The 12216-nt window shown below is 36.7% G+C and overlaps 2 protein-coding genes across 2 annotated transcripts; one reads left to right on the forward strand and one right to left on the reverse strand.

Moving 5' to 3' along the window:
• Positions 1-1915: 1915 nt before the first annotated feature.
• Positions 1916-3384, reverse strand: LOC135148275 (uncharacterized mitochondrial protein AtMg00810-like). Its single transcript, XM_064082667.1, has one exon. The coding sequence runs from the start codon at positions 3210-3212 to the stop codon at positions 2001-2003; it is 1212 nt and encodes a 403-aa protein (XP_063938737.1). The 5' UTR covers positions 3213-3384; the 3' UTR covers positions 1916-2000.
• Positions 3385-7259: 3875 nt separating this feature from the next.
• LOC135148212 (uncharacterized) lies at positions 7260-8700 on the forward strand. Its single transcript, XM_064082481.1, has 2 exons — positions 7260-7698; positions 8153-8700. Exons 1-2 carry the CDS (start codon positions 7270-7272, stop codon positions 8288-8290), a joined length of 567 nt encoding a protein of 188 aa, XP_063938551.1. The 5' UTR covers positions 7260-7269; the 3' UTR covers positions 8291-8700.
• Positions 8701-12216: the final 3516 nt, after the last annotated feature.

Consider the following 12216-nt stretch of genomic DNA (forward strand, 5'->3'; position numbering starts at 1 on the left):
ACAAAGATATATACAATATATGATTCTAAGAAAAGAATTATTTTAACAGATTAAAGATGATTAAAGTATGCTTTCATGTACACTCATCATGACCAATTTATACTTTATCGAAAACTTTATATCTTAGATGAACTCAAAGATCAGAACTCAATCAAAAATCAATTAAGTCCAACATTCAATTAAATCCAAATATGAACAAAAAAAATAAATCCAAAATAAGAAGTAAATATATGATTATGGCTTACCGATTATGCATGAATTGGACACAAATCATCATACACATGATATATCGAAATATATCATAACAATGATTGTTGTCAATGGTGGTGATATAATTTTTAGACTAAAAAAAATGATAAGTTAAGAAGAGAAGAGGGGGCGATAGGTATATAAGGAAGGAGAGGCTGATGCGGAAGGTAGAGTTTCAAGAGGAGATAACAAGGAGAGGAAGGGATAGGTAGAGTTTCAAGCGCAGATAACAAGGAGAGGAAGGTGGAAACGTTTATGGTCGCTCAATATTCCATCATTCAAGCATGTTAATAATGATGATCCATGCCCTTGGTGTCACAGTGGAGTCGAGACTCATACCCATGTGTTGTTCTCTTGTGATTTCGCGAAAACAGTTTGGTTAAATGCAGGCCTGCATCGCTTTGTTCAACACCCAGTTCGAGATACAGTAGTTTCGATGATTTGCAGGGCCTTTGATATTTGCACAAAAGGTCAGTGTGTGTTTATTGGCATGTTGTGTTGGAGTATCTGGCATAGACCGAACAAGTAGGTGTGAGAGAAGATAAATGGATCAGCCTTTGGTGTGAGGGCTGCTGCCACAAATTTGTTCAGAGATTAAAAAGAAGCTCAAGTCCGGCTGGATGGAGGAAAAATACATGGCAGTATAGGTGATCGAATCTGGGAGAAACCAGAGCTGTGGTGGTTAAAGCTTAATATTGATGCTGCAGTTTTCCAGGATGGTCACATTGGTGTTGGGTGTGTTCTTCCTGATGCTCAGGGGCAGTTTGTAGGTGCAAGATGTCAGAAGGTGGCGGGTGCGTGGCTGCCAAGAGAGGCGGAAGCAATTAGTTTGAAAGAAGCATTATCTTGGGTGATAGAACGACGGTATGACCACTGTATTGTTGAGACGGATTCTAAATCACTTGCTATGGCTTGTAATGGGACTCCACGAGAGGCATACTTTGGTACCATAGTAGTTGATTGTATTCAATTTTTAAAGCAATTAAATCCACTGCTAGTTCAGTTTGCTTATCGATCTGCGAATAGTGTGGCGCATGTGTTAGCAAAAGCCGCCTATTCTATGTCAGGTTTAGGGGTGTAGTATGATAACCCACCTGATTTTCTCATTCATGTCCTAGATTATGATATTATCTATTAAAGCAAGTACGTTTATTTAAAAAAACAAGGAGAGGAAGGAAGGGATGATGGTATCAAACTAAGAATGTAGGATATATAGGTTTTTGTTCTAATAAGATGTTACTCCCAAAATTCTCATGGGCCGTGGCCGACCCACAACTGAAGGACCATTAAGATGGGCTCATTTAGTAGATATCACAAGTCACCTCGGTTTACAATTATGTTGGACTGCCCTACATAGATTAATAGATGGGCTCCTAATATGAGAAATTATCAAGCCTTCCCAAGGAGATGGTGGGTGCTAGAAATGATGTGTGTTAAAACTTATGTGTTATGTATATATATACTGATGTGTGTGTGTATATATGTGTATAACAAGTTGAATGAATAGCTTGATAGTAGAAGCAGTAGTGCAGATGTATATTGCTGTGTAAAGCTTAATTAATTACATGAGAAGATGAACATATTTATACAGAAAATAACAGGAAGTGAAGTCTATGCTTTAATGAATGTAGTGAGCTACTCAACCACAATATTGTTCACTGCTCAACTGTAGAGTTTAAGAGCTGGTGTTTCAATCTAGGAGTTGACATTGTGTTAATGTGAACTAGAGACTTTAACACCCCCCCTCGAACTTAAGATGGTTGCAGAACCAACTTGAGTTTGGAAACGTAATTGCGAAAACTGCCAGGAGGTTGAGCTTTTGTAAAGATATCTGCAGTATTATCTGCACTCGTGACACTATGTAAATGAACTGTGCCTTTGGCAACTTGTTGACGAGTGAAATGACAATCGATCTCTATATGTTTAGTGCGCTCATGGAAGACGTCGTTGTGAGCAATGTCTATAGCACTTTTGTTGTCACAGTAAATAGAAGTGGCCGGAGAATGAGTTACACTCATATCTTCGAGTAACCATCGTAGCCAGATTAATTCCTGTGTGGTGTCAGCAAGAGCTCGATATTCAGACTCGGCACTTGATCGAGAAGCAAGAGATTGTTTCTTACTGCGCCAGGAAATAAGAGAGTCGCCAAGAAAGAAACAAAATCCAGTAGTGGAACATCTGGTAGTAGGATCACCGCCCCAATCAGCATCCGAGTAAGCATGTAACTCAAGTGGGGAGTCAAATGAATAATGTAATCCATGAAATATGGTGCCTTTAACATAACGAAGTATGTGAAGGACGGCTGTGAAGTGAGGAGTACGAGGAGCTGCCATGAACTGACTTACAATATGCACTGCATGAGCAATATCTGGACGAGTGACAGTGAGATAAATTAAACTTCCAACCAATTGGCGATACAATGTAGGATTAGAAAGTAATTCACCATCTTTGGCGTTAAGTTTAACCTCATAATCCAGAGGTGTAGAAACAATCTTAGTGTCACTGATTCCAGATTTCAACAAAAGGTCAGATGCATACTTTACTTGTGAGAGAGAGTAACCAGTAGGAACTGAAGTAACCTCAAGACCTAAGAAGTAGCTTAATGAACCGAGATCCTTCATCTCAAATTGCTGACTAAGAAATTGTTTAAGTTCAGAAATTCCCGCACTGTCATCTCCAGTAATGATCATGTCATCGACATATAGAAGAAGTAAAACAATTCCTCGTTCAGATCGTCGAATGAAAAGAGCATGATCATATGGGCTTGAAGAAAATCCCAATTGCTGAACTACTTTGCTGAATTTTTCAAACCAAGCCCGAGGTGCTTGTTTAAGACCATAAAGGGCCTTGTTAAGCTTGAACACTTGATTTGGAGAGTGGGAAAAACCTGGAGGAGGTTTGAGATAAACTTCCTCGTGTAAGTCTCCATTGAGAAATGCGTTCTTGACATCCATTTGCCACATATCCCAGTGTTTTGATGCTCCCACGGCTAGTAAACTTCGAACAGATGTAAGACGGGCAACTGTGCAAAAGTTTCCTCGTAATCAATGCCATATTCTTGAGTAAAGCCTCTAGCAACTAGACGAGCTTTATATCTCTCAATAGTGCCATCAGATTTCGTTTTGATTTTGTAGATCCATCGACAACTCACTGAGGTTTTACCAGGAGGCAAAGTTACCAGATCCCAAGTATGAGTTTTATCTAATGCCTGAAGTTCTTCTTCCATTGCTTTCTGCCAAAGAGGATTAACACTAGCCTCTCTATATGTTTGAGGCTCATGTAATGATTGTATAGCAGAATAAACATGATAATCAGTAAGTCGAACAGAAGGTTTTCTTACTCGAGTAGATCGATGGACAACCTCATCTGAAGGAGGTAGAGTGGAAGGCTCGATATCGGATTCCTCAGACTGAACATCTGTTGAGGGAACATTAGCAGTCGGAAATGGTTGAGTGAGCTCAATTTGAGGATCCCCTGAAAATTCGTTAGAAAATGTCGAACAATCCACATAGTCATCAGCGGGATGTAAATCAACAAAAGGATCTGTAAAATGAGAAATGCTGGTGGAAGTGTCAATTTTAAACTCTGACATAGATGAAAACATTTTGTGTTCCCAAAATATCACATTACGAGAAACTCGTAGACGTTGGGAGATTGGATCCCAACAACGGTATCCCTTTTGACCACTACCATAACCAATAAAGCAACAAAGACGGGCACGTGGCTCAAGTTTTGTTCTTTCATGTGGAGGAAGAAGAACAAAACATGCGGAACCAAAAACCTTAAGAGAATCATATAACGGTGGTTCGCCATATAATTTTTCATAAGGAGACAAGTTATTTGTGACTGGAGAAGGAATCATATTTATTGTATGCACAGCGGTCAATGCAGCTTCCCCCTAAAAGAATTCTGGACAAGAAGAAGAAATGAGAAGAGCTCGAATAGTATCAAGGATATGTCTGTGTTTACGTTCAGCACGACCATTTTGTTGTGAAGTGTAGGGACACGAACTTTGAGAAAGAGTACCATAAGATGCCAAAAATTTTGTAAGTTCTGATTCTTTATATTCTTTTGCATTATCAGCACGAAAGAGTTTGATTTTCTTTGAAAATTGAGTATCAATCATGGTGGCAAAATTTCTATAAGTTTCTTCTAATTCAGATCGATTTTTCAATATATATATCCAAGTGAAACGAGTAAAATCGTCAACAAATATCACATAATATCTCGATCCCCCCATAGTAGGGGTTGGAGATGGACCCCAAATATCAGAATGGATAAGATCAAAAGCAGCATGTGATTTTTCATAGTGAATAGGAAAAGGAAGCATGTGTTGTTTTGCCAATTTGCATGATACACAATCAGTTGTGTCTGTATTTACACTACCTAAATGACCGCTAGATATTAGGTTACGTAAACGAGAAGATGAAGGATGACCTAACCGGGAATGCCAAATACTGGTTGTTGATGAAACTGAACCAACTAGATGAGATGATGACAATTTTGGTGTGGGAAGATGAAGGGATGTGAGCTCAAACAACCTTCCACATCTACGTCCTGTCCCAATTATTTTGTTTGTCTGAGGATCCTGTATATGACAACCAGAAGAAGAAAATATAATGTTAAGACCAAGATCACATAGCTTACCGATGGAAACAAGATTAAGTGTAAGATTAGGAACAAAGTATGTGTTTGGAATGGAAAAAGCTTCCGTAGATACAGTTCCAATCTGTGTCACATTCATTGTAGATCCATCCGCAGTTTGAATGTTTGGAAGACATGGATTTTCCATTGTTGTGATGAACATTGATGGATCATTTGTCATATGATTGCAGCATGCAGAATCTAAATACCAAGAAGTACCTGAAGTGGTGGAAAATCCCGTCAAATGAGATTTGAATTTAGATATAACCTGTCTGAGTAAAGATTCAAGTTCGCTACAAGATGCAACCGATGTCCTGTCTGGTTTTGCAGAATGATGAGAAAACTCCATTAAATGTAACTCTTAAAACTTGTAAGGACTATATTGTAATAGTGAAATAGTCCAGGGGCTGAGATGGAAGTTCACAGAAGCCAGAGGGTAAAATTACAAGACCTGGTAAAGGATGGGTACCAAGATGTAAGTTTACCAAAATAACTACTCCTCAGGTTCACCGCACCAAGATTATTAAATGGGCTGTGTATAATGTGGCCCAAATAAGATAGCTAGGGTGAACAATCAGAAGATTCAGGCCAACGATGAGATGGGCTTGAAGAAAAGACTGCCGAGGAGAGTTCTGGAGGAAACTCTAATGGTGAAGGTTCAGGCGGCAAAGAATCGAGTCCCAAGTCTCGACTTGTTTATGAAAAGCTTCGAGCAGGAGATCACTGGTTTGATTCCGGCAAAAATTGTAAACTTGGAAACGGATTCCAGCGAGTTACGGCCGGATTTCGACTACCTTTTAGAAGCTTATGACGATGAATTCGGGATTCGTCGGAGAAGCCGATTGACACCGAGTTGTTCTGAGTCACAACCTAGTCAACCGAGTTATGGAGATTTGATGTGGCTGGTGTTTCAGATGCCTTTAAGTAGTGTTTGTGTTACCCAGAAATTGGCTTACACCGTCTCTGTCAATCGCTTTAAGGGATCAACTCGAACAACTCGGACGTCGACTCGGACGAGATATGAACTCGGCGCGTTACTGAGTCAACTTAGAGTGAGTTTGCCGAGGAAAGAGGAGCTGTTTGATGTAGATGTTTTGGGTATAGTTATATGTGGGTTGTGTTTGTGGTGCCCAGCGTGGGTGGTTGTGACTCAAGGAATTGGACTGACAACCTGTTTGTGAAAATGTCTCAACGAGCTGGTACAACAAGAACAATGAAGCACAGCTGCACAGATGAGGATTTAGCGGAAGTAATTGAGGTAAGGAGCTTAAAGCTCTGATACCATGTTAAAACTTATGTGTTATGTATATATATACTGATGTGTGTGTGTATATATGTGTATAACAAGTTGAATGAATAGCTTGATAGTAGAAGCAGTAGTGCAGATGTATATTGCTGTGTAAAGCTTAATTAATTACATGAGAAGATGAACATATTTATACAGAAAATAACAGGAAGTAAAGTCTATGCTTTAATGAATGTAGTGAGCTGCTCAACCACAATATTGTTCACTGCTCAACTGTAGAGTTTAAGAGCTGGTGTTTCAATCTAGGAGTTGACATTGTGTTAATGTGAACTAGAGACTTTAACAATGTGGCCTCTGGGGGTCGCTAGCCTTTGGGCTTTCTAACCTAGGCCTTGTTGAGGGCACTCCATACTTAGGCTTGTTGGGATGATCTAACTTCCTCACTTGAAGATGACCCTGGCTCGGGAAGTATGTTTTAGAGCATGTTTGTCCGGCCTTAAAACAGTTTCAAATTTTAAGCTGAAAAATGTCCGTTTTTCTAATATGTCGGAAGCTGACTTCAAGTCAGAGACCGACTTAAAGCCACAATTTAGTTTGAGGTACTTTTTCGTCGAGTCGAATTTTTTAAACTTTTTTTGTTAAAAATTACTCATAAGACAGAAATTACCTATAAATCACTTTAATTTCTATTATTATATTTTTAGTAACTCATTAGTCCTTAATAAGTCAAAATTACTCGAACAAATATTTTAAACTCCCAGCTAATCACATAAGTCACGTTAACTCATAAATCACGTTAAGTGAGAAGTCATAAACTCCGACAAACGGGCTCTTGTACATAAAGCTAGGAAATTATGGACTCGCACTAGAAAAGCATAAAGCGAGGCACAATGACAAGGCGGAGAAGTGGAGAGCAATATTATTCGAGAACATGTAGAGGGGTAAATTTTCTGATTTTTCTCAATTATCCAACATTTCATGCTTTTCTCAGTAAGTTTCTTTCTATAATTAGATCAGGAATGCTATACTTGTCAACATGTGTCAAGACATATTATTGTATTTATGGATTGTTGGATAATAATGTGTTTGGTTTTTGGGTAGGCAACACTTTCATCTAGAATACTGTGAATATGTTTACGGAAACACTGGCTGCCAAGTTCCCAGAATGCCGGCTCCCAGAGCCTGGAAGATCAGTTTTACGAGGCCGTTCTTCATCCAATGTCAAGGTAATTCTTGACACAACGAGTGCTAACAGTGGCCTAGACGCAAATGGATGGGCAAAGAAGGTTCTCTTGAGTGGAAAAGTTGTATTTGTGGAGAGAAACTGTTCAAAGGAGCCTATATATTTGAAAGAGCTAGAAGAGCTGGTGGGTAAAGAAAAGGTGAGGTTTCCCATGGTAATTGTGAATGGGAAGGATTTGTGTAGAGAAGAAGAGGTAGAGAGTTTAGATGATTTTAAGAACAAGCAAAAGCTTATTATGTCAGCATTGAATGTGCTTTATGTCACCGAAAGAGAATTGAAAAGCCTTCCATTCGGCAGAAGGAGCTCGATTGATGGGGTAGGTTTCTAAGACTTCGCTCATATATATAGAACGTTTGCAGAGTTATTCAATTAGAGAAACTATTGCATCAGCAATAGTTGTTGAATGTGTACATAATTAGATTTTTCTTTATATTTCCACCATACTCATGGTAGAATGTGGAAGTCTAATAAATTTTTGTTGAACTTGTATGTTCATTGCTCATTGTTTGACAGGTGTTAGGTTATGAAATGCTTGTATCTCGACATCTAAAATATTTGCAAAAGTCAGATAAAAATGAAAAAGGAAATTCGAGATTTAAACTATGTTATTTTACATATAGTCGAGTGAGAGATATCATATACCTCACAACACTACTGTACTATGCAGAATCATAAAACTTAAAATATATCCCTTGGATAATTTGATGTTAGCTTCGTCATTGTCAAAGTGTTCTGCTAAAAACTTTGCTTGTTTAATATATCACTTTCAGGCTGCCGAGCACCTTTATCCAAAACACTGTAAAATTGTTTCGAGAGAAATTGGCTGCCAAGTTCCCACAATGCCGCCTTCCTACACCAGACGGTCCAAGTTCACAAGGCAGTTCTTCATCATCAATGTTGAGACCTAAACCATCTAACGACGAGGTGATTCTTTACACAATTAGTGTTGATAATGGCCTAGGTGCAAATGGGCTGGTAAAGAATATTCAGATGAGTGGGAATGTCTTATTTGAGGAGAGGAATTGTTGAAAAGAGTCAGAGTATATGAGAGAGCTAGGAGAGCTGGTAGGTAATGACAGGGTAAGGTTCCCTATGGTGACTATTAATGGGAAGGACTTGTGCGGAGCAGAAGAGGTGGAGGGTTTAGATGATTTTGAAAACAAGCAAAAGTTTATATCAGTACTGAATCATCTCTATCTTACTGCAAAAACAATAGAAAACCTTCATGACATGTTTAGTAGGAGTTTAACATTTCAAAGTAGTATTCAGGACCAGTGGATCAATCGGAGATACTCTTAGTGGTTGTGCTACTTTTTCCTGTTTCTTTACCATGTTTCTTTCAATATAAATGTAACTAGCTCTCATTCTTTGACTCTTTTGACTCTTCATCTTATTTAGTTCTGTGTATGTCCTTAGGCTCTTCGTCATGTCTTTCTGACATAAGCTGTATAGCTCCATCAGGTGTAGGTGTTGGGCTTGCTAGACGATCCTAAATTTTTCTTTGATACTACTTGTTAGGCTTGCTAGGTGAGCCTAACACGAAAATAGTATGATATTGTCCGCTTTGGACCGAGCTTGCACATATACACTACTATGTACACACATTTTGACAGTAGTAAGGGGGAAACAAATAAGACAAGCTATACCATTGTAGAAAGACAATATAACTTAAAATAGGCGCACCTCTAAACCAAGACGAACTGTATGAACTGATGAGGGGCATTGATCACGCATAATAAAGCTACTGTTGAGTTATATGAAGCTGTACGTAAAGTAATATATTTTGTATTGATTCATTATGATTTAACTTGAATACATAAGACTTGACTAAACCAGCCTTTATATAGATAGGCTTATATGAGAACATAAAGAGACATCACAAACATATTAAATCAGATACATATATATTCTGAATACATTGAACTTTAGAATACATGAATCTTGGAACACTGCAGAATCCTCCAGAATAGCATGACATTGAATATGTTAATTTCCAACATTCTCCCCCTTAACGTATTGACGGATTCCAAGTGCTTCTCTTAACTGCAGAATCATTCAAATTCGGTCCAGTTTGATCCTAATTTTTTGAAAATTCTGTCTATTCGATCCAAACTGAATAAATCGAAAAAAAATCGGTTCGGTCCGGTTCTTAAAAAAATATTTCGGGCTGGTCTGAATAGACGAATAGCCCAAACAATATATAATATAAATTTATAATTATATTATATAAATTATATATATCTTACTTATAAGTTATAATGATAATATTTATTTAGAAAATGTAATTATATCTATTTTTGGCGAAATGGTGGTGATTAGTTAATATTAGTTTATTTAATAAATCATATATTTTAGCTTTATTTATAATATAAATTTTTGTTTTTTAAAATAATTTTGTTTCTTCTGAGACGGATCAAACCAAGTTAATTCAGTTCGGTATATAATAATATTTCGGTCGGGTTCGGTCCGAAAAAGATCAAAGTTGAGTTCTGGGTCTATTGAGTCCGGTCCAATTTTTGACCGAAACGACCAAATGATCACCCCTAGTCCGAGCTTGGACCACATGAGTATAGCTTTCGAAGTCTTTACCTCTCCTTTCATTAATAGATCGCTATCCACTATCTAACCCGCTCCATGTCAGCCTTCTTAACCACTTAGACCTGGGTCATGCGAGTTATGGGCTTCTCGATGATAGCTTTCATTGTTTAATGGACCTTGGCCCTGATGGACCGAACAAAATCTGGCCTATCTAGATATTTGTTTCCAAAGAATTATGTTATAACTTGACCCGTACCTAGCTCGCTCTTTTATATAACTTTTATGATTTCGTGTCTAGTAGCTAGAGATCAATCTCGTTTACAAGATCAACTTATTAACTTTACATCCCATTCAGTCTCCCATTCAGTCCCGTGTCCTTCATGATATTCTTCTTACATTCAAATAAGTTCCCAAATTTGTTGCTAACCACTTTCTCCTCTTGACATAGGAGATTGAGAAAAATGTGCGAAAATAAGAAAAAATTATGCTCGAAAAATAAAAATGTGGTGTTTGGATAAACCTATGAATCTAGTATATACTTATATATACATACTTTTGTATGATTTTATTCCTATAATTTAGTATTTTCTTAATAAGGTGTTATTAATAATTAATTCTAAGTGTTTAATCATAGAAAAAATTATTTTTAAAGTTCGAATAAATTGAGCTAATTTCGCTTTCTTTTTTATGCGGGAGCTAATATGGGTTTATATATATATATATATATATATATATATATATATATATATATATATATATATATATATTCCACTCAATTACGAATAACTGATCCCCGATTAGGGGATTAGGTGGTATTCAATAATTTCATATGTTTGTCTCATAATATGTGATTCTTCTTATTTCTCATAATTTCTCATTGAGTTTTGAACACAATTGAATGACTCATGAACCTTTAATTGTATTCATAGAAATTATATTGAATAGAGGCACGTTATGAAACTATAAATTCTTGGATCTTAATAGTTTATTACTTATATTTTTATTAATAATGAAAAAGATGTTGAGGATATAATTTAAGTACTGCAATGCATTTTGTGAAAGGAAAATAAACACCGCTAGAAGAATTATTTATACCAAAATAAATGAACAAGATATCACAAAAGTAAGACATTCATAAAAATCAATTGAATAATCCTTATTATTAGATTGCTTCACATTATCATTATATATATCGTACGTAGTTTTAAATTCCTGTCAAATAGTACTCATTTCCTACCAATTTATAATAGATATTTTTATAATTATTTTGGTGCAAAAAGATTAAGTACTTCCTACCATTAGGGTTTTTCCGTACCAATCTTTTATGTCAAAATATGTGTCGCCGGTTTTAATTCCTACCGAGCACTACCCATTTCCTACCGGTTTATAGTATATATATATTTAATAATTATTTAGGTAAAAAATAATAATACATTTTTTTGTGAGGAATTGAAACATTCATTGGTTAAAGTGCTTTTTTTATAAATATATATGTTTTTTATACATATTACACAAATAGTGTCAAAGCAAGTTTAATTCACAAAAATACCTTCATTCTCTGTCCATATTTTCAAAAATACGTTAATTTTGTTTGAGTGTTTGAGCGGAATAGAAGCTCATTCACTCTTAACTCCCGCGCTCCGATCTCAGGCGCTCCGATCTCAGGTGTTTCTTCCTCACCTCCGCACTCCGTCATCATCAACTAGCATCTAAACGCATTAACAAGTTACATCTGTGTATGCAGAAAAATATGAACTGTAATAGAACTGGAATTAATAGCAACGTACAGACTTCAGGAATGCTGGTTGGCCAACAATGACCTGGAGTTCAGGTGTTACAACACATACTTTGTTTAATCCCCTCAATCTCAACAGAAATGTTTAACATATTAAATTACCTGTTCACAAGTTGAATCGCAGAAACAAACTCCATTGGGCAGTAGGCTTTTCAATTTCAGGCGACGCGTTTGAGCTGCAACAGAAAAGCTTAACATATTAAAGTTGTTGAAGAAGTTCATGGCAATGACAAATATACACTTCTAGTACAGCACTCTTATATTCTAGGTAACTTACATATACGCTCGCCTGGTTAGACTTACAGATCACTTTTGTTAAAGTCTTCCCTGTCTCTTTTCATCTAACCATTCCAAAATCATGAGGAACACTGTTTATAGCAAATAGTTTAAATAAACAAATACATGCGTTTCAGTACATATACACTACTATATACACACATTTTGACAGTAGTAAGGGGGAAACAAATAAGACAAGCTACACCATTGTAGAAAGACAATATA

This window comes from Daucus carota, chromosome 8, assembly GCF_001625215.2.
Source record: "Daucus carota subsp. sativus chromosome 8, DH1 v3.0, whole genome shotgun sequence".
NCBI classification, from domain to species: domain Eukaryota; kingdom Viridiplantae; phylum Streptophyta; class Magnoliopsida; order Apiales; family Apiaceae; genus Daucus; species Daucus carota.

Coding starts and splice junctions, on each gene's coding strand:
- LOC135148275 (XM_064082667.1), bottom strand. CDS start 3,212: ATGTGGCAAATGGATGTCAAGAACGCATTTCTCAATGGAGACTTACAC.
- LOC135148212 (XM_064082481.1), top strand. CDS start 7,270: ATGTTTACGGAAACACTGGCTGCCAAGTTCCCAGAATGCCGGCTCCCA. Junction 7,699..8,152: donor GAAGGAGCTCGATTGATGGG/GTAGGTTTCTAA, acceptor TATCACTTTCAG/GCTGCCGAGCACCTTTATCC.